At 46.7% G+C, this 23,373-nt stretch overlaps 1 protein-coding gene across 1 annotated transcript in view; it reads left to right on the top strand.

Moving 5' to 3' along the window:
* Nucleotides 1–23,373, top strand: part of LOC119453804 (vacuolar fusion protein CCZ1 homolog) — a 58,739-nt gene that overhangs the window by 21,111 nt on the left and 14,255 nt on the right. Inside the window, exons 7-8 of the mRNA XM_037715849.2 lie at nucleotides 4,759–4,803; nucleotides 18,665–18,802. Of these exons, the coding sequence (XP_037571777.1) occupies nucleotides 4,759–4,803; nucleotides 18,665–18,802 (183 nt within the window). The remainder of the gene's footprint in view (nucleotides 1–4,758; nucleotides 4,804–18,664; nucleotides 18,803–23,373) is intronic.

Raw genomic sequence — 23,373 nt, 5'->3', positions numbered from 1 at the left:
ATGGCGGCGCCATCCGCTCCCAGAAGTTTAGTTTTCTGCCGTTATCGGGAACCGAGCATTGGCCGGCGTGGGCGGTTGCGCTCGCTATGTGCTTGCGCGCCGCGATATTTCACGACTCGCACTGTTCATGCATCGTGCTATGGTGCTCGAATACTTCAAAAATACGTCCTTCCTTTAATTCGAACGTCTTTGAATTCGAGCAAATTTTCGGGCCCCTTCGTGTTCGAATTATCGAGATTCGACTGTATATGTTTTTTTTTTTCTCATAGCCCTAATGCATAAGTTGACATTCTTATGTCAACTCATCGTTATAACTGATATATCGTTGTTTGTGGTGTCGTTATAAGTGAACTGCACTGTGTAAAGAACCTCCCATTGGTGCCACCATCCAAGAATCTTCAACTCATTGACGTCGAGCCGCCTAGCTTCCCAGCTCCTCGGCCATCAAAATTACTCATCTCTTGAAGTGGCTGTCACACCGAACGCTCTGCGTCGCCATAACGTTGAACGTAGGTGAAGAGCTAAAGGCCAAAGAGTAATGCAGCACTGTAACAGTAACACCAGACACAAGCAAAGCCATAGAATAAAAAACAAGCACAGTGAAAATGTCGCCGATTCCAATAAAAAAACTTTTGACTTCGGTCAACTTGTCTATTGATTGAATCAACACATAAAGCTACAGTTTGCCAACGTTATGTTAAAAACCACGGAATTTAGAATATTTGTTTTAAAATCGTCAATTTTGCTGTTACTATTCGAATGTAATGCGAGGGTGCAGTTCAAGCCACAAAAAGTGGGGAAGGTGCGACTGTTGCGGCCCATAGCACGTGTTCCTTAAAGGGACACTAAAGTGAAATAAAAAGTCAGGCTAAAGTGATACAGCAATGCTCTAGAACGTCTAAGGCGTCAATATAATCGCGAACAGAGCTTTAGTATTCGAGAAATTGAGGTAAATGTAGGACACGATAAGAGACGCCCCAGGGACATTCCGGTACTTACCCGATGACGAAGGCACTCCTCAAAAAAAATGTCTCTAGTACTCAAACACTCGTATTAAAAACATTATTTCGTTGGATTATAAGACGGAAGAAAATGCTACTTCTATTAAATTCTTAGAAAAAAAAAACCTTTTTGGCGTTACACTTGATAACGACGCGGGCGATCAAAAGGTTTCGTTTTCGCTCGACTCTGCGCCGCGCTCGCTTTCGAGTTTAAGAAGTTACGTTATCGCGTAGTACTGCGCTCATGGAGGAAAAGCTTTTCCTTCCACCATGACTGCGCTGGTGCTGCTGGCTCGCTAAACTCGCACTTGAATTTGCTAGCAGCTTGAGAGTCGCGACGGCACGTCGAGACGGTGACTAGCTTCGTCGCCCGACGTCGCATTGCTGGAGTCCTCGCTGCTTTCGCGCTCGGAAGAGCCGGAGTCGAGGCCGCCGTCGTAGGCAACGACGCAGGCAGCGCGAGCCCTCAGCAGCATGTCACGCTCATCGGAGCTTAAATCACTAAAATCGAGCCCAGCATTGCGAGCCAATGTGTCATTGTCAGGGTCGTCAACTAGTTGGCGACGAGCCACCCTACTTCCCCTTTCGCACTGCCGTCGGCTCTGTCTTGGCTATGTTTCTGGCCGCGTGTTTGCGCTTTCCGCAAAAAAAGTCGTAGCACCGTCTGCGGGCGCCGTTTTACTCACCAGCGGCCATGACGTCACCACTCCTCGCTCAGCGCGCGATTTTAATTGCGTTAGAGGTACGCGGACGCTTCAGATGCAATTTTATCTTAAAAATAAGTCTTTTCTTGGCATGAAAGACGCGTTTTGAGGTTTCTGGTATCATATTTTAACAGTCCACGTTGAAATAATATTTGCCTTTAGTGTCCCTTTAATTTACACACGCACCACCTCCGGTCCCAGTAAGAGCACCGAGACGCCTAATAAGTTTACTGGCAGGCCTTCAGAGTTTTAGTTAAACCCCTGGTCTTTTGTTGACCCTAAACATCCCTTTGACCTTCTGAGTTTTTTATTCTTACCGTCTTCCTTTTTCGCTAGCTTTCCCAAAACACAAATGGCTTTTCTGCTTCTCAGTGCACAGCACGTGTGCGCACATATAATTAAGGAATGCATACTAGGCCCCGTTAATGGTCTCATATACGAGACGCATGGTGGGCAAAGTGACTGCTCAAATTACCACAGCAGTGTCAGAAACAGGTCTGAGTGGCTGCTAGTATGCTTATTAGTCATCTAGGTGTGTACTGAAACTGGAGGTGGCCGGCCCGTGTGCACCTGTATAATTAAGGAATGGGTACTCTGTCTCATGACAGTGGCCCCTTTCCATTCTTGTTATGCTTCACTGCCTACCACCACTGTGTTGCGGCGAAGCTCACCAGTCAAGTTTGAATTATTCAGCGAAGGCCAATTGCGAGATTGAACTAACGGAAGTTTGGGCCAATAGAAATAAATACATGGATGCCAGCTGGGACAATCGATAGGGATCGAATTAACTGAAAAATTTAATTAACCATAGTCAAATTAACGGAAGTCTACTGTAGTAGATATTTGATATGTGAATCAAATTATTCAAATGTACACTATTTGATTCGTTTCGGTGATATTCGAGTATTTGCACACCCCTAGAAAACATTGTTGAACTGTAGTGCATGCAATTAATCATCCCAATTTGCCCAACTTTCAGTTCTATTGCTCTGATGAAAACATTTTAACTTGGGGTTGGTTTGAAGGCTTCCGAGCGTTGATAGAGCGCCATAAAATTTCTTCATGCCACAGTAGGCAGGGGATCACAGGAAGATTGATTGAGGGCTATATTTTCTTGAAAGTTCTAAGGGGAAGCAAGTACTAAAGGCATGCATGCCTGACAAAAATCCATGCCCCACCACGCATTTCAGACAACCGTTAATACAGTTAAACCTCATTAATTCGACCCTTAGTAATTCGGAAAATCGAATAATTCGAACTCATCCTCTAGGCACAGTCGGTGTATGCATTATTTAGCACGATCAAACTCTCGTTGATTCGGACGTGTTTGGCCGACAGACAACTCTTAAAGATCGGTGAGCGCCACAAATATGCGATGCAGTGGAGCAAGAATGGTGCTAGCATCCTAGAAAAGCGAAGCAGCGGATTCCACATCGTCATAGTCATCAGCAGACATCATACATGAATGACAGCACTGTTGGAACACTTCATGCCTATTTGTGCCTTTAAAGCTTTTATTCTTGTGTTTATCACCGTACATAAAACCGTGTTGGCCGCTTGCCTTCCTAACTGCATAGTCGCCATGCATGATCATGTCGATAGCGACCACGTTTTCGTCCGCAGTTGTTGCAATGAACGGTAGTTCCATTTTTGCTCTGTGTGAAGCTGTTGAGGATGAAGAGCACCAGCTACAAAAATGCTCATGCGCTGTGTTTGGGGTGTGCTTTAGAGGGACGCTAAAGAGATGAATAATTTGAGCTGCATTACTGAATTGCCCTTCTACGATACCAAAAAAGCCACTTTTACCACGACAAAAGGCTAGCTAAGCCAGAAAAAAATGAAAAAAAAAACGGAAGACAGTTGGCGCTGCTGCTTTTGCGTTGCTGCGCCAGGTCGCCGTGACGTCATGAGTTTCAACTACGTCTGCTCGAACCTAGGTAAACTTTAATTGTTGAAGATGGACTGAATTGTGTTTTAAAAGCGCCAAAGACCTTTCTTGGCAAACATCAGGAACTATTACTGAGCCGCAACAGCCCAAATAGGAGAAGATGCGTTGAAAGCCAGTAGGTCATCCTGGCGTACCAACCAGCGCTGTAATTTTGGGGCAAAGTTTAGGAAGTAAAACTTTGACTTTTGTGTTCTGTTGTTTTAATCAGCCTCTTAGTGTGGACTTAACGAGAAAAAAATAGATTGGAAGTAATTTATTAGTATAGACCGCTCTGCTCTTTCTGTTTAGCGTCCCAAAAAGAACTCCAGCTGGTCGAAATTGTGAGCCCCCCCACTGTGGTCACAGCCCATGTGCTGCGTTGGGACCCTCAACCCCATCAAACTATTGTTGGCCAAGTACACTAGAGGTCCGTTAATTCAACTACAGATAATTCGATTATTCAATTAATTCGATCCCGACCGAAAGTCCCAGCCAGTGCCCATACATTTATATGGGACCAAACCTCCATTATTTTGATCTGAAAGTTGGCCTTTGCCAGATAGTTCGAAACTTGACTGGTCAGCTTTGCCGCAATACAGCCCTGTTGTGCGGTGAAGCCTATGCAATTTATTGCAATGAAGCATATCAAGAATGGAAAGGGGCCACTGTCGTGGAATATAGTACGCATTCCTTAACTATGCAGGTGCACACACGCCGTCTCCGGTCACAGTACGAGTACCTAGCTACCTTATAAGCAAACTGGCAGCCAGTCGGCTGTTTCTGATGTTGCAGTAGCAGCTTTCCCTGCTTGTTATGTTTCACTGCATAACACGGTTGTGTCGCGGCAAGTACTAGCAAGTGAATTAGCATGTTTCAGCGTTATTAGTATCTTTTGGTAAATTCGACCGGCTGGGTAATTCGACCAGTATCGTCATTCTCGTCAGGATTGAATGAATGGAAGTCAACTGTATCTTAAGTTGGTCAGTATTTAGTAGCATTAAGTTGGAGAAATATGCTGAAGCAGATTGTTGTTTGTTGTCTTCACTGCTTACAAGCAAAGCCAAAACTATACTCTCACTGTACTAGTACAGCAGCGTGTCCTAATAAAATAAACTTTAAATTCCAGAGAAATCCGGTCTTCCGTCTTCCTCTGCAACGACCTGCTTGTCTGGTGAGTGCTTGCTGTGTACCTGTCAACTTTCCATAGTTTTCCTGAGAGTTAGACATCAGGCTCGTAATGCGATTTTACTGATGTTTTGTCAAGTTGCAAAGGGGCCCTGAAACATTTTTTTGAACATGGTAAAAAATATGTTCCCAATCTGTAAATGAGGCTCTCGTAAACATGTGAGCCAAATAATATTGCACTGCATGCAGCAGGGAATTTGCCATCTCCTATCAAAAATCTCTCTTTCTCTCTCTCCTTTGCCTATGTCGTCAGCCACTCCATAACCAGTGGGCCAAAACAGGCCCAAAAGTTGCAGTGGGTTAGTGGGAAGATTTTATGAATGCAAAAGCATTCTCTCTAATCTTTTTTCAATTTTAAGTAGGATAAATAAAACTATATGTATGTCTGCCATCTCAAAAAGACCAGAAGGTGTTTCATTGTCATACTTCCGGTCTCGAGTGACGGTGTCTGCTCAAAGTTGCAATTTCTCTTCCATTGTGGGCAGTGTGGTAATTGTGAAGGTTTCAGTGGTTTCAGTAATGGCCAATTGTTTGTATGCGCGCAGCGTTACTGTGTCGTGTCAGTAACTGCTTGGGCATTGTGAAATTGGCTACATGGAAGCCGAGTTGCTCCAACAGTACCCTTGGAAAGCTTGACTGTGAAAGGTAACCAGAGGGGCATTTGCTTAGAACTATCTTATTCAGATAAGTTTCGGAAGCAGGCAAAATCAGCAACAGCAAAGTCGCTGAAAAAGTCGCTTTGATTTAAGAACAGTGTTTGGCTTATTCATTCTCTGCTGATCTAGGTTTACTGCTTTTTGTGTGTTGTCTGAGTGCAAATATTCATTAGAGGGGCCATGACGCCAATTTTTCTATATTAAATAATGCATTGCATGTTAAACACCCTGTGTCCCCCAGCAAACTGGCAAAATTTGAGCACATTCAGTTCAGTATAAAACTTGGGTTTGATTTTTTTCACCAGACCGTGCTTTGTCTTTACTTCGCTTTTATTCATATCACTTATGGCATCGTATCATGGGGAAATACTTATCAGTGTCATCTTTCATCCCTTCAGCATTTACAAAATCGAGCCATTCGGATTATTTTTCATTGTCCTAACGAAGGCAGTGCCACTGCTCTTCTTCGCTGCAACAACATCTTATCGATTACTAACTTGCTTCCGTTTAGTCTAATTTTGTTGTTATTTAAACAATTAAGAAATCAACTTGCTATCAATTTCATTCATTCAGAGCTTTTAGTAAATTCCAACTGTACTAGGTTTGCTGCTAACAATAATTTTTGTTACTTAAGGTTTCTACCAATTACGGTAAATCATCTTCATCCTTCTGTGCGATCACATTGTGGAATCATTTACCCATGTCTGTTAAATCCAAAGTTTCTTTAACTTCATTAAAGAATTGATTAAAAGATTATTTGTTGAATTTTTGATGTTGGTGCTTGTTTAGTTGTACTGGATTTGTGTTTTTATACAGTTGAACCCACTTATAACGATACCGGTTTTAACAATCTATCGGTTATAACAATGAAAAGCTGCTGCACCATCAACGTTTGTATATTTCCTATGGTGAAATAACCCGCTTATTACAATGCCCCCATGCAGCATTATCAGTTATAACGATGAAGTCTGGTCACTGGGTGTCCGTGTCTAAAGGGAATGGAATGCGAACTCCTTGTAAACAAAAAAGAAAAAAAAGAAATTTGAGTTGTTGCACACCACCGCGCTCTTTTCCGTCCTCCGCATCGCCAGCCTCGTGCGCCTCTGTTCCGTTGCCCTTCCACCCCTCCGAATACGAAAGGGCTGCGCCCATAGCTCTACGCTGCGCCACCCTCTGAAACAGGAATGGACCGCGCCAACTGCGCTGATAGCTGGCGGAGTGCCGCAAATTTGCCACGCAGTAGAGCCAAAACGGCGTAATCGTCCACCGAAACGAAGCGACAGAGTTTGTGTCGCCATCGCATGGTCAACAGTGAAAATCGTACTAGAATGACGGCAACGCCAGTATGCTTCGTGCCTATTTGTGCCTTGAAAATGTTCATTTTTGCGTTTATCGCCACGCATAGCACCGCGCTGGCCGCGTGCCTTCGTAGCTACGTAGTCACCCCCCCATGATCTACGTCGATAGCGGCCCCGATTTTGTCCGCAGCAGTTGTGCAGCGAATAGTAGTTTCGTTTTGACTCGGTACGCATGTCGGCCGCATGCCTTCATAACTCAGTAGTCGCCATCCATGATCGCTTCGATAGCGACCACGGTTTCGTCCGCAGTTGCAGCAAGCGATAGTTTTGTTTTGACTCAGTGTGTGCGCCGGCTGCACGCCTTCCGAAACACAAGGTCGCCATCGATGATCGCGTCGACAGCGGCTGCATCAAACAATAGTTTCGTTTCTACTCAGTGCAAAGCTGTCGAGGATGAAAAGCACCATCTACATCGCGATGGGCGGCGACCTGGTGAAAAAATAATGGGATGTGCGCGTAGTAGCAAAAAGCGTGTCTCAGATGAAACGCGTGCTGCGGCCGTGCTGTGAAAAGTTGCGAGGCCTTCGCCGCTGCGAGCGCTAACAGTCGCGAGATGACGAGAATTGCAGCTTCCTCACTGCTTTTGTGCAAAATAGAAACAGGATTCTGCTGATTCGTTCAGTAAATGAAAGCATGTTGACGTAGAAAGGATTTGTTTATTGTTTTTTTGATACCCTCGATAATTCCATATACGGTTAATTCGGACATATTTTCGGTCCCGTGAAATCTGAATTATTGAGGTTTTAATATAGCAGTGCCATTCTTAAACGCCGACAGCTGTGACTTGTTACACACGATCAGAGCGTGCAGGAAGGAGAGTTAAACAGTTAAACGAGTCAACACTATTAGCAGCCAGATGGAAGAAGGTGGTTTTCTCACAATTGCTTTTTTTCATGCAACCCGATTATAACAATTATCGGTTATAACAGTGGCATTTTCGTGGCACTTGAATATTGTTATAAGTGGTTCGACTGTATACAGTATTCTCAATTTCTTCATTTTGTCATGAGTAAGACGCCGGCGGCGCCATAAAAGAAGACAAAGACGATGTGAGCGGAGCGTTCTGAACGGCGCGAGCGCGCGAGGCGTGTGAGCCGAGCCGTAATCGAGGGATGAACGGCGCTGTCTGAGGATTATCGACGTGGTTCCGGGCCAGGAAGGTCGCATCGCCAGCACCGTACTGGCGACGGGAGACTTGGGGGTCTGGCCGAGTCCGTGACGTTGGCCGTCCAAGGCGTGGCCGTCGACCTCGGCAAGTTCGGGCGAGGCTCCTGGACGAGCTGCAGCTTCTCACGGCAGGACCAGGCACCCCAGAGAGGCTCCCCCTTCTGCGGCAGACCGGCACGATTGATTCTCCTCAGGACGCCACGTCAGCACTCTTGAAGGAGTTGGGACGCGTCCCGACGCTAGGCCTAGGCAGGTGGGCCTAGGCTACAGCGACCGCCATTGCGGACGAGCCGACGAGCGCAGCACCGATGAAGCACCGGCGAGCTCCCTACCGATAAAGAGACGACGCGCCGACGGCAAGGCAAAAGCATCAACGAGTACACCTACTGCTGGAAGAAAAGGGCCGACGAGCTTCGGACTCAGACAAACGTGCAACGACGAACGCAGCAAGGTGACTCTTATTTGTAGCGTCGCAGAGATAAGACAGGGTTGCCTGACTTTGAGGAGTTAGCCGCCACGGACGCGCATAGGCGCCAAGTAGAATGTTTTGTACCTTAGGCTTTGTACATTAGTTGGTATCTTTATTAGTATTTCTTCCCGTAGTGTGCTTGATTTTTAGTTTTGGTTTTGAGTGTGCGTGTTATTAAAAAATCTGTTTGCTGTGTCGCCATCCGTCTTCCTTCTCCATCTCTTCTAACACCCGCACGCCTCCGAGATCGGTGACGAAAAACACATCACAATTGGCGAGCCTGCCAGGATCCGTCCCGGATTCTATCTTAGCCCAGTCACCGATACTCGGGAGTAGCAAAGATGGAGTGGGAACGTTTGGCGGCAATAGCAAAGGGTTTAAACCTGTCAAAGGACGAGACAATGACATTCTTCGAGTACACTCGTCAAGAGAAAGAGAAGGAGCACGAACGAGCACGCGAGGAACATGAACGAGTACGCGAACAGCAGAAAAGCGAGAAGGAAATTCTAGAACTAAAGATAAGACTAGCGGAGATGGGCGCGGGTTCTCGCGACGGAACGAGTTCACCCGGATCGGCGTCATCCGACTCAGCTGCTTCCAGACCAAAGCGAATTTGCCCTAGAAAATTAATGGCTCCTTTTGACGAGCGAAGAGACGACTTGGATGCATATTTGCATCGGTTCGAGAGAATAGCCATCGGGCAAGGCTGGGAGAAGAGCGAGTGGGCTAACGCCTTAAGCCTATGTTTAGTGGGTGAAGCGTTGAGTATATATGGGCGTATGTCAGCTGAAAAATCACTAGACTACGACAAGGTGAAAAATACTTTATTACAGAGATTCAGGTTGACGGCAGAAGGGTTTCGAGAGAAGTTTCGCTCATGCAAGCCAGAAGACTCGGAGACAGGCAAACAGTTTGCGTGCCGACTAACTAACTACTTTGAAAGGTGGATAGAGCTTTCAGAGACTGACAAAACGTATGAAGCAGTTCGTGACAAAGTCGTAGGTGAACAATTTCTGGCCAGGTGCAGTAACAGTCTGGCAATATTTCTCAAAGAAAGAAAGTTGCAAACAGTAAAGCAGATGGCCGAACAAGCCGAACAGTTCGTAGAAGCACAAGGGTTGAAGAATTTGGGAAAGAGTGATAAAGATACGCACGCAGCAGCGGTAGAAGAGGTGAGGAATCAAGGACAAATGAACAGACCAAGGGGACCGCAGAGGTGTTTCCTATGTAATCGGCTGGGTCATGTAGCGATGAACTGTCGAGTGAGAGATAATCGTCACGAAGCACCGGTAGTTTGTCAGTTGTGCCAAAAGAAAGGTCACAGAGCAGATGAATGCAGGACTAGTTACATGGATCAGACTGCATGCATTATGAGCGCAAGAGAGGAAGGACAGAGAGGACAGAACATGCTTGTAGTGGAAGGCGAGGTAGAAGGGCGCCAAGTTACAGTGTTGAGAGACACAGGAGCAAGTACAATTTTAGTGAGGAAAAGTTTAGTGCCGCATGAAAGCATGACCGGATACTTTAAACCAGTGATCTTGGTAGACAAGTCAGTCAAGTATCTGCCAGAGGCACAGATCCAAATATCGACACCCTTCTATACAGGACTAGTCGCAGCTAGATGTGTAGACGATCCCCTCTATGATTTGATTGTGGGAAATGTACCGGGAGCGAGGAAAGCAGATGACCCCGACCCAAGTTGGAAGAAGACTGAGAAAGACGTGGTAGAGAAGGAATGCTCAGAAGCGCAAAAGGGAGTGATACAAGACACGGACGTAGCAGCCGCAGTGCAAACACGAGCAAGCAGTAAGGGTACCAAACCTCTGCCAGCATTGCAGGTTACGGCCGTGAAGGGGTTAAATATAACGGCAGCAGAGTTTCGAGAATTGCAGAACAAGGATGACTCAATAAGAAAGTGTGAACAGAAGATAGGAGAACGGGTGCAAAGGAAAAGGAGTCGGACAGTAGCGGAGTTTATAAAGAAGAATAATTTATTGTACCGGAGATGTATATTTAGTTCAGGTAGGGAAGTATTACAGTTGATGGTCCCGAAGAGACTGAGGAATAAAGTATTGAAGTTAGGGCACGATAGTGTAACGACAGGTCACCAGGGAATCAAGGACACGTTACAAAAAATAACAGAAGAGTTCTTTTGGCTGGGAGTGCAGAGTGACGTGAAACGATATGTAAAAGCATGTGACGTATGCCAAAAGACGATGGCTAAGGGGAAAAACGAGGAGAGGACTGGTGTTTGTTTGGCGATTGCCGATGACAAGGACATAGGATTGACGATAGAGCCAACCAAGTGTGAGATAGGCTACAGGACTAGGGAATTTGTGGGGCACAAATTGGGAACGGGACGAGTCGAGCCCAAGGAGGATACACGAGATAAGATGCAAACTATGGGCAGGCCCCAGGCAGAGAAACAAGGTCGAGGAAGGATTTTCAGACCTACCCGAGCAAATAGAAGTTGGGCGGAGCGAGATGCAGTGTTTAACAGAGGAGCCCGTGCATATAAAGCTAAGCCGACGTATAACAGATATAATGAGAAGGAGCCTTACTTTCCACATAGAGTATATTAAGGGACGACAGAACGTGGGGGCAGACTACATGAGTAGGGCGATGGATTGACTAAACAGTGAGAACATAACGCGGACAAAACAAATGTACATATTTGAAGTGGCGCGAACAATGAACTCATGAGTGTTGTGAACAGTGCAAATAGCGAATGTGCGCGACAGTGCAGTGAAGTGTGGTGATAATCGGTAAGCACCGACGAAGCACAGAAAGGCACCCAAGTCACAAGAGTCAAGTTCGCCACCAAGAAAGAAGACGGACAGAAAGCAGTTTTTTGAAAAAAAACTCTTAAAAAGGGGAGCCATGTCATGAGTAAGACGCCGGCGGCGCCGTAAAAGAAGACAAAGACGATGTGAGCGGAGCGTTCTGAACGGCGCGAGCGCGCGAGGCGCGTGAGCCGAGCCGTAATCGAGGGATGAACGGCGCTGTCTGAGGATTATCGACGTGGTTCCGGGCCAGGAAGGTCGCATCGCCAGCACCGCACTGGCGACGGGAGACTTGGGGGTCTGGCCGAGTCCGTGACGTTGGCCGTCCAAGGCGTGGCCGTCGACCTCGGCAAGTTCGGGCGAGGCTCCTGGACGAGCTGCAGCTTCTCACGGCAGGACCAGGCACCCCAGAGAGGCTCCCCCTTCTGCGGCAGACCGGCACGATTGATTCTCCTCAGGACGCCACGTCAGCACTCTTGAAGGAGTTGGGACGCGTCCCGACGCTAGGCCTAGGCAGGTGGGCCTAGGCTACGGCGACCGCCATTGCGGACGAGCCGACGAGCGCAGCACCGATGAAGCACCGGCGAGCTCCCTACCGATAAAGAGACGACGCGCCGACGGCAAGGCAAAAGCATCAACGAGTACACCTACTGCTGGAAGAAAAGGGCCGACGAGCTTCGGACTCAGACAAACGTGCAACGACGAACGCAGCAAGGTGACTCTTATTTGTAGCGTCGCAGAGATAAGACAGGGTTGCCTGACTTTGAGGAGTTAGCCGCCACGGACGCGCATAGGCGCCAAGTAGAATGTTTTGTACCTTAGGCTTTGTACATTAGTTGGTATCTTTATTAGTATTTCTTCCCGTAGTGTGCTTGATTTTTAGTTTTGGTTTTGAGTGTGCGTGTTATTAAAAAATCTGTTTGCTGTGTCGCCATCCGTCTTCCTTCTTCATCTCTTCGGTGACGAAAAACACATCACACACTTGTTGCGTTTGTGCATTTTGATGTTTTCTATTCCTTTATGCTTACTATTATTTTTTACTTAATATATTAATTTTGTTCCATTGGTTCGCACTGCTGCTAATCCTTGTATTATTTATTTGTAATCTTCATCGAGGGTCCCATTGCAGTCTTGTAGTTTGGAACCCTCATCTGTGTATTTTATATGCTGTCATTAACATACGATGTAATAATAATAATAAACTGATTTGATTTGATTTTTTCTATAATGCAGTAGTTCAACCTTACAGCAGTCTAGCAACACTGAGTGGTAACGAAATGAAATCGCACCATCGTAAACGACTCCCTCATTGCAACTGAAGCCGACCTCAAACACCATGCTTTTACACACTGCAAGCACCGGAAGCGATTGCAGGGGCTGGAAATACATCATGGCCGCCATGCGTTGTTTTTGTATTCTACAGTTAAACCTGGATATAACGAAATTGACAAATTCCCGAAAAACTTCGTTATAAAGAGGATTTCGTTATATGCAGGTTCGGCACGAAAATGCGAAAAATAAACGTTTACCGTATTTACTCGATTCTAACGCGCCCTCAATTGTAACGCGCACCCGTTTTCCGTTTTCGTCGAAGCACTCATCCTCGGAATGTCACACCAGGTACCGGATGCGTGGACGCTTGTCGTTTCGCACAAGCGCGAGGCATCGGAAACGAAGAGCGAGCGTCACGGTGGCGTCGTAGTGTCGTATAGTGTTACAGTAGAACCTCGCTGTTACGTTCCCGGGGGCTGCGTTTTCCCGGCTGTTAGGTCGTTTTCGACCGGTCCCGGCACAGCTCCCATAGAACTCAATGCATTGGTAACCCCGCTGTTGCGTCGCAACTGTGGGACCGTTCCCGCATCATACGTTGCGAACTGCCACCCCGCGCCGGCCCGAGCGGCCATTTTGACTGTTCATGTCGCGCGGCGTGGTGGCTTGACGATGGCATTTTCCGCCCAAAGTGCCGGGGGCGACAACTATGACGTATTTTCGGTTTCCACCAGCAAAAGTATGGCCCTTGAGATCCGTATTTGCTATATAAAGATGGTGTCCATGACGCGTTGTGGCCCTAAAATTGGTTTTGGCTCATAGATATTCCGTATATAAGGGTACGGCCACGCTAGCGGCAAAAAACGCGCGCGTCATGCAGCGAGCGGCAAGTTGCCGCGCGTCACCGCCTTGCCGCGAGGCCACCGTGGCACGCGCGTCTCCCCGCACGGCAGCGCGATAAGATCTCCCGCGCTCTACGAACGGGCGAGCAACACAGCGAGCGCTCGTTGTTTCATGCGAGAGACGACGATCGTCGATTGAAAACCGGCGCGGACCGGCGGCGTTCCGGTTGTGATGGCTCCGTGACGTCACGCTCGTCGCTCTTGATTGGTTCTTCATCTCGCGGCACGCGGCATTTGCCGCAGAAACCATTTCGCGCGGCACGTCGCAAGACCCCCGATTCCTGCCGCTTTTGCCGCGCGTGGCATGACGCGTTGCCGCGCGTTTCTGACGCGCGTTTTTGCTGCGTGTTTTTGCCGCTAGCGTGGCCGTACCCTAAAGTCCAAGGGCGATAACGCAGTCGCCGCGCGCCGTATGCTGTATGTGCGAGTGAAAACGTGCGAGGGGAGCCGACGACCGCGTCTAAATCTCGCGCGCGCAAGAAAAGCAGGGAAGAAGCGCGCCTTCTTCCGTTGCGCTCGAGGGACCGGCGAGGGAGCGAGGGGGGAGGGATAGCGGGGCGGCGCGCGGTCGCGCAGGCCGTATCTTGAAAGCGATCTGCGTTGGGGCCACGGTGTAAGAATAAGGAGAGGTGCTGACACTCTCCCCCCAACGCGCGCGGAAGCGCCGCTCGCTCGCGTCCAGATTATGTTCGGCTTGGTTGCAGCTGGTTCGGCGCCGTCGTAGAGGGCGCTGCGGTATGCGGTCCCAGCCTCGGCGGCAAGGCGCGTGCTGCCGCTGCTTCGTCTTCCTGCTTGCATGTGCGGTTGCGCTGTTTTGAAGGCACGATTTTTGTTCGCGTTCGTTTCATGAGCTTGTGCTTGGGTATTCTCGCCACGGGCCCTCGACGAAGGTGGCAGCGGCCTTCTGAGGGGCGTTTGAAATGGCTAGAAAGTGCTTCGTTCCGAACTGCAATTCTGGATACCTGACTTGTGCGGAGCGTGTGCCTTTATTCAAAGCGCGGTCCGACAGCGGTCGTCTAGAGCAGTGGCGCCGTGCAAATCTGAGGGCAGACCGAACTCTAACGCGCCTACCGACCATGTCTGCACAGCCATTTTTCAGAGGATACGATATCGATGGCATATTGTCACGACGTCGAAAGCTCGAGGGACAAACGAAACGCATTTGTAGGCAGAGGCAGTAACAAGAACGGACGGTTTTAAAATAGCGCGCGCTAGTCACTGCTGATTCTTCTTCTTGCTATGTTTTTCATAAGTGCCGATGTGTCTTATGCCGTCGTCATCGCCGCGCTAGACACGTGGCAATATTACGCGGAGCGCTCGATAGAAGGATTCCCATCTTATTTCCAAACTGTCCAAAGAAGCTCACACGGTCAAATAAACCTCGAAAGCCGCTGCGGAAGAGAGAACCTCCTGTGTGCCGCAGTAGTTTGTGCAAATTTTGCTGCATGTAAAAGATATATACTGGGTGGTTTACTTTCATGTACCAAGATTGGAAAATATGTAAATGTCACGTATCTGGACAGAATCGAGGTAATGTTGTCTGCCGTCGCTTGGAGATACTCAGATTTTTTTATTCCGCTTAATTACATAATTATTTTCATAATTGATTAATCAACTCTTTTAATGCTATAATTGGATAAAAAGTATGAACAAGAGAATTGTACAGCAGCGTGGAAAACTCCCAGTATAACTTTCTGTTGCTCAATACGTGATACATAAAAGTGTTTTCCGAGCGTGAACGAAACCCGCGAATACAGCAATATTGCCGCGCGACTGGCCGTTCGAGGCACTTTGCGTGTATTCGTGAGCTTCTTTCATGCTCGGAAAAACACTTCTACGTAGCGCGTATTGAGCAATACAAAGCTGTATCGGGAGTCTTTGATGTTGCTCTACAATTTTCTCATTGACACTTTTAATCTAATTATAATAATTGAGAAGTTGATCAATAAATACGACTAATTATCTAGTTAGGCGAAATGTAAAAAATAACCGAGTATCTCCAAGGGACGGCAACAACACTACTATGGTTCTGTCCAGCTACGTGACATTTGCACATTTTGAAATATTTGTGCACCCTGTAAAATAGTGATGTTTTCTGTGCAGATGTGTGCCTGATTTTCAAATTTGTTCCATCCTGGCTACTGGATTTTTTTTTTGCAATGCGCGTGCGGTGTATATTACACGCTTGCATGTTTTTATACATTTTTACATTGTGGGAGTGTATGAGACCGCAAGCTTCTGGGATGGTTATCACCTATTAAAATTATCGAGCTGCTTCATGCACAAGTTTTTTCGTATTGTGTCTATGCAAAAAAAAAAGGTCTATAGGATTATTGTGTGGTGGGTGTAGGTGTATTTGTGGACAGGCTGTAGCATGCATTGTCAAACACGCTTACATTGGCACATTCTCATATGCAACTTAAGAAAAAAGAAAGTTACCTCTTCCTTTTTAGATCCTGCAAGAGTCACTCAGTCCTCAATGGACGAAAGCCCAATAAATAATATACATGGTCTATGTTAAGTGGAATTGGAATAAAAAAGGCATTTGCGCAGATTTTCATCAGTAAACTGTGGTAGTGATGCTCTAATTCAAGATAGACGCCTGCCTTCGTCCCGCCTAATAAATTCCCATTTGAAAGAGTTTTTACATAGCTGATGTGCATTCTCATCTTAAGTTCTAGCCATGAACAGCCACTTTGCTCTAGTGCATTGCATATCGGAAGCTTGCGCCGTTTCATTTCTTAATTTATATCGCGGCCACATTGAATTCGCGCAACGATGATTGAACGGTTTTCTGAGTGTGAATGGAAGCAGCGATAAGCATGAAATACATTTTCTGGTGCAGTCACTATTTTCTTCTGATCGAGGGGTAGCACGTGGGCTAACACATTCATTTTTTTATGCTTGGATGAACGGCTAGACCGGAGGAAACAAATTGCGCGCGCGAGGGTAACTTCAGTGGGCTTTGAGTGCTGCCCGATTGATCCGTGTTCACGTCATCCACGCCCTGCACAAGGAACCTTCATGTTAGCGAAGCCTGGTACACCTATCACTTTAATGTGAAATAACGATTTTTTTCGCGCTTTGAGATTTACTCACTCCACTACGAACGAAAATTTAGCGGAGGCAGAGGAATGCCAAGCCGCCGGCGCCGCTAAGCTGGGACCGCTGGCCACGGCGCCCTCTATCTGCTCGCAGCAGAGCTACTCGGTGCGCCCGCGCGCGGCCGAACATAATCTGGACGCTCGCTCGCGCGCAGTGTCAACACCTAAATATTCTTCCACCGTGGTTGGGGCAGAGTCTAGCAGTGTAGGTGCGTCGGCGGCTCGTAGCTTTCTGCGTGCTGTGTGTTCCCGGCGCTCAGTTTGCGTTGAAGCGATAGACAACAGCACGAAGGTCACTTCGCTCGCTTCTCCAGCGGCGCTTCCACACGCCGCCAGCGTTTGACAGCGCGTGTCCGCGCTCATCGAGTCTGATGTGCCACAGCGTGTACCAGCGCGTCGGCAACATCAGCTGGAAAAGGAGAGAGTGCCGGCTTGGTGGGCTAGCCCAGCTGCAGCAAGCGGCAGGATCATTTTTGAATGAAGGGAGGGGGAAAGGTCACGCTCGCGGCGGCAAGATCGCCGGGTCGAGGGATGCAGGGCCGCCTCGCACACGCACGCACGCACACGTGCGCTCGCTTCGCATTCCATCGCGGCGGAGAAGGTGCTTCCGGTTGCTGCTCGCGCACAAATGACAAAATTTGGGGCGAAATCTCTAGGTGGTCGGAGGGGGAAATTCGTTATATCGAGGGGGTCTCCCGCTGCCACTTCGTTACGTAGAGGTCTCAAATACATGTGCTTCTATGGAGTAACGGCGGGGAATCGAAAAACTTCGTTATATCCAGGAATTCGTTATATGGAGGTTCGTTATAAGCAGGTTTAACTGTATCAGCTTTTCATCTGGACCGTGTAGTTGCTGTACACACGTAGGGTTTGCTGTGCTTCTGTATTTTTTAATTTGAACTTGTACCTGACTTTATTGTCATAGGCACAGTCGATGCATAGGTGGGTCCAAAGTGTAAAACCATACGAGTTCAGCTGCCTGTAAATGATTGATGATCTGTGGCAAGCTATTTAATGGTTTTGTGCCACTAAGTATACTTAGATGTGTGCCGTACTGCCCTCTGCATGCACTTACCATCACCATTCTTGCCTCAAGATTCAACAAGCATCTTATGTGACTTTCATCCACGTGGCATCACTGCGTTGATGTCCCACACGGTGCACCCGTCCAATTTGGTGCTTGCATTTTGGCATAGCTTGTGAGCGGTGTAGTGCATGCACATTAACATTGCATGAGATCGCGCGTTGGATCAAAGGGAAATAAAGACAATTGTATGCATCACATTTAATTGTGCTCGGGGTTCTCCCCACGATGGGCGGCGGTGGAATTGCACCCCCCAGCACCGGTTTAGTGGCCACCGCTCCAGTTGAGCAGTAAAAATTTCCAATTCTTCCTTTTTTCGTGATCCTCAGGTGTTCCTTTATACTTGAAGAAATATTAGAAAGAAATGTGATGTAGAAGTTTAAAATAATGCACTTGTCTAGTGCACTATCGACAAAAATCGGGTAGAAAATCGGCCGTAGGGAGCTGCCATCACGCCGCGGAGCTCGTGACTAACACAACTTTCCATTGATGCAACGCCACCGTTGTAAAGAGGAGAGATCCGACCTTCAAATAGCCATAGCACCGCATTTCACTGTGCAGAAATAAAGCTAAAGAAGCAAACGAAAAATGAAAAAAAAAACTAGCGTTGTGATTTGTCACTGCTGCCACGTGGACATTGGAAGCGCGTTTCGTGCGCATTTCGACAGCAGCAAGCTGTGCATTTCTATGTCCTGATGCAGTTTGGCATTCATGTTAGGATGCATCGCCAACTCACGTTAGTTTCATTATAACATCCAAAATCCAAAATTGGTGAATTTAAAATTCGAAATGGCAGAATGGTCACATTGGAAAAAAGAAAGAGACTTAGTTGCGCATGTACCCTCCCCCCTTCCCTTCCCACTCACAAAATGTCCACCCCTAAAGAATTTCTTGGCAGAGCCCTGGTTGTGTCCTATATAATTTAATTTACCATTGCAGTCTAAACCTTCACTTCAAATAGATTCATACTTGTGCATTGGATCTAAATAATAATTTTACTAGTTGAGCGGCGAACCGACTTGGCTTGTGCCCCATTCTCTGTTGCTTCTGTGCAGGAGTGGCCTGGAGCAAGGGGACATGCAGGTGCTCTACCAGTATCTGGTGCACGATGTGCTCCAGAGCACCGTTGAGAGCGAGCTGCTACCAGGTTGCACCTTTGCACCGAGACCAGCAACAGGTGCCACCCAGTGCAGGTGAGACCCTGGCAACGTTACATATACTCTGTTTTATACATGGCAGTCAAAGCAGCTTAGTGCTTCGATTTGTGATGAAAAATAGTGCTTTCACATATGAAGGAAAGGCATAAGTGTGCATCATGAAATTTGATGTAACATCACACCTTGTGCAGTTGACATCTGATTTTTTGGACCCCCTAGGAACCGAAAAAACAAAAAAAATCAGGCATTCCAAAAAAAAAACAAAAAAATGTATGCTTTTAACTGCTCTCAAGGGCTAAAAGCGCCACAGCAAGCCCAAAATAACCCGCCGTGGTTGCTCAGTAGCTATGGTGTTGGGCTGCTAAGCACGAGGTCATGGGATCGAATCCCGGCCACTGCGGCCGCATTTCGATGGGGGCGAAATGCGAAAACACCCGTGTACTTAGATTTAGGTGCACGTTAAAGAAACCCAGGTGGTCCAAATTTCCGGAGTCCCCCACTACGGCGTGCCTGATAATCATATCGTGGTTTTGGCACGTAAAGCCCCGTAATTTTTTAAGCCCAAAATAGCTTTAAACACCTCAGTGCTCGTACTGTGACTGACCCGCCGCGGTGGCTCAGTTAGCTAAGGCGTTGCGCTGCTGTGCACGAGGTTGCGGGATCGAATCCTGGCCGCGGCGGCCGTATTTCGATGGAGGCGAAATGTAAAAACGCCTGTGTGCTTGTGTTGTAGTGCACGTTAAAGAACCCCAGGTGGTCAAAATTAATCCGAAGCTTTCTACTATGAGGTGCCTCATAATCAGAACTGGTTTTGGTACGTAAAACCCCAGAAAGAAGAAAACCATACGGTGACTGGACATGATGGGTGCCTGCGTGTTTAATTAATGAACACGTTCTATGTCCAATGACAGTGGGCACTTTGCAATCATGGAATGCTTCACCACAATACATTGCGTATGCTTGACCACGTAACATCGCTGTATTGCGGTGAAACACTTTCGGGCATCGCCATTATGCAATGTTTTAGACCCTTGTCATGCTTTCAATGCTTTGGCGCCATCGATACGGTGGCTAAAAGGGGGAAGTGGGAGCAACGCAGCCGTCGGAGAGCGCGGCGCATGCTGCAGTGATTCATGATGCCGAGTGGTGGCGCGAGTGACGCTTAGATGCCTACGCTGTAGTTTGGCTACTGCTGGAGCTATCGAGTGCGCTTGGTTGGCATGGTTCTGTTCGATTCTTCTTGCTCCATGCTCGTTTCTGTTCGCATTCATGCTGTGCAGTTGTGCCTCCTTGTGGTGACAATATTTTTACACGTTACCGTGCCGTAAGGAGCAATGGCAAGTCGCATGAAACGACAGACGCACTGTTTTGCGCCGGGCTGCACAACAGGCTGTGTTTCTGCTAAAAAAGCAGGAAAAAAAAACATCCCTTTTCTCGGTGCCTTATGACGATGAGGCACTTAAAGCGTGGCAGCGGGACAGAACCAAGATAATGTTGCTTGCCGTCACTTAGAGATACTGAGATTATTTTTTGCATTCCGCCTAATTATTTAATCAACTTCTCAAATATTATAATTTGATGAAAAGTGTCAATGAGAAAATTGTAGAGTAACATGAAAAACTCCCGATACATCTATCTGCGGCTCAACATGTGCTACATAAAAGCGTTTTTCCAAGCGTGAAAGAAGCCCGCGAATACACGCAAGGTGCCTCGAGCGGCAGGTCGCGCGGAAATTTTGCATGTATTTGCGGGCTTTTTTCACGGCAAGAAACATTGAGAATCTTAATAGTGAACATCGAAGTAGCAAGGCCTAACAGCACAAGACTACTACGGCTGCCAGTTTATCAGCTTGCAAGAGCGCTAGTTCAAGCCTGTGACATAATCAAAATGGTGGCAGTGGTGGCTTCAATCAAGGCCGTTTCGTACATGCAGTCACGGCAAAAAATCTGAAAAATCAGACGGCGTCCGAAATTTCAGACATCCTTATACATTGGCTCTATGGGCTACATGGCGGTGCTGCAAAGGGCGTCCGAATTATCAGGCCTGTCCAAAAAATCAGTGGTTGACTGTAATTTTTTATAGCAGAACATAGTCCAGTTATTACGTGGAAGGCGTCGCAAATCTGCACTTATTTGCCAATGAATGAGTGACCAGTAGCCTCTGCGCACTGCTGCCCATGCTCGCAACCAAAACACAGTACTTGGCACACTGGAAGCGATGGGTGATTAGATGCAACATTGTGCCCACAATTTGTAGTATATAAAGTAGTTATTTTGTAGAAAGCATCACGGATCAAAAACCACCTCACTGCAAAACGCACACTTGTAGCCTCCACAGTGCTGCCTGCTAAGTTTGAAACGGAGTAACAGACATGCTGACTTCATCCTGATAGTAGTGAAATGCAGATACACATCTACCACGCTTTGAGTGCAACCTTCAGTTGTTGAAACTACTGTATTTACTCAATTGTAACACAAGATTCTTTCTTCATTTTCATTGCTTGAACTCGACCCTCACGTTACATTTGAATAACGGCAAAATTGATGATTTTAAATCCTACATTTTTTAGCATTACAATGGCAACCTGTACCTCCACGTTTCATAGACAAGTTGACCGAAGTCAAAACTTTTTTGTTCAAATCATATTCGAATAGACATTTTCAATGTGCTTGTCACTGGTGTTACGGCTAGGGTGCTGCAATACTCTGTGGCCTTTCACGCCTTGACACCGTTCATTTATCATTTGATGGCGACACAGCGCATTTGGTAGGATGGCGACTTTGAGAGACAAGCATTCTTGATGGCTGAGGAGCTGGGAAACTCCGCCAATTCTCGGCGACTCGATGTCAACGAGTCGACAATTCGTGAATGACGGGACCAGCAGGAAGCCTTCTTTAAGTGCGAGGCTGATCGGAAGGGATCTGTGGACCTCGCAGTGTCCTGGTACTGCCCCCAAATGAAATGATTAAAAAGTGTGTAATCTGATTAAGATGTGCTTAATCTTAAATGAGCTCGACAGCATGGAAGGTAACTTGATTCTCGGGTGATCACTTCCAGAGATAATTTTGCTTTCGCACGACTCGGCTCGTCCTAGCACTGGGTCCTCAAAATAAATGGCAATATTGACGACAGCACTCGCGGAACTGATAGTGAGCTTGGCACAGCACTTGTCACCACCAAATGTGGCCGCTGTGGCCACATTTGGTGGCCACGAAGCACTTGTCGGGTACGCGTTCGGCGGCAAAATTTTACATAAGTGGAACTATCTTCGAAAGTGGTCGGCTGAAAATACCGCGCGTGGAAAGCTCTGCCTCCTCCTGAGATGACGAATATGAGTGATGAGAATGCATTTCCAAATTGTGATTGTGTGAATAAAAGTACCATTTCTTTTTCTGTTCATCTTGTGTTACATTCGCAGCTTCTTTTTTTTTTCTTTTTTCGTGTGACTGGGAACTCAACATTCGGTAAATACGGTAACCCTTCAACATAGCTTTTTGGATAATTTTTTATCTTTCTTTTACCTCAGTTTACAGCTGTATACCTTGTCATATTTCAACCATTATTGTTCAAGAAGTGTAACCCACTGCCCTCTACAATGATTTTGTGTTTGACATTCGTGGGACCGCCTCGCGTCTGTGTTTATTCTTCGAAATATATCCTCAGAACCAGTAACTGAGAAGTGTACTTCTTTCTGAGCCATTTTGTGCTACTTCTTGTGCAGATCATCAATACAAAGTTGAAATTTCCTTTTGTAAGAGAAACCAGCTTTTTTCACTCATTTTTTCCCACCTCCATTATGTCAGCAAACTAGCTTGATGTAATTAAAATGAACTTGCTCTTGACCTGCCGTGGTGGCTTAGCGGCTATTTCGCTGCTAAGCATGAGGTCGTGGGATCAAATCCCGGCCACGGCGGCCACATTTGGTGGGGGCGAAATGGAAGAACGCCCGTGTCCTATGCATTGGGGGCACGGTAAAGATTCCCTGGTGGTCAAAGTTAATCTGGAGTCCCCCACTACGGTGTGCCTCGTAATCAAATCAGGCTTTTGGCACATAAAACCCCAGCATTCAATTCAAAACTTGCACTTGATGAATGTATGTTGTAATGTTTGTGTATTTATACTTTGCTACTGATTTAGTGCTGGACATGAATGTGTATGCTGCAATGTATTTTTACTCATTCATTTAACATAAATGTTAAAACGTATGTTTTTTTTCATGCCTAAATGTTGTATTTCCTGCTGTATCTGTACATGCTGCCCAACTCCATTCTGTAACGCTGTATGGGCTTTGAAGGTATTTAAATAAATACATAAATAAATATCTAATAACAAAAAATAAATTATTGGTGAAAGAATATTGATACTACCATACCACTCGACTCACAAGGAGATACCAGCTACCGACATGTGAAGTTAGCACCTCTGTCTTTAGCATTAGTAAATATTTAGGGCATTCAGAAGAGCATCAATGGTTTCTTTTTAATCCATACAAGTTGCAGCTATGTTTTTAATTCAGATATTCAGTTGAGTAGATGCTGAGGAAAATGTTTTTTGTTGCGTTCTCATTTTTATAAATACTAGGAGCTCCCTATGTGAAGCTTTATGTC

Source organism: Dermacentor silvarum, chromosome 5, assembly GCF_013339745.2.
Source record: "Dermacentor silvarum isolate Dsil-2018 chromosome 5, BIME_Dsil_1.4, whole genome shotgun sequence".
In the NCBI taxonomy this organism is placed as follows: domain Eukaryota; kingdom Metazoa; phylum Arthropoda; class Arachnida; order Ixodida; family Ixodidae; genus Dermacentor; species Dermacentor silvarum.
Note: the sequence above shows the minus strand (reverse complement) of the source record. Positions and strands in the feature narration are given on the sequence as shown.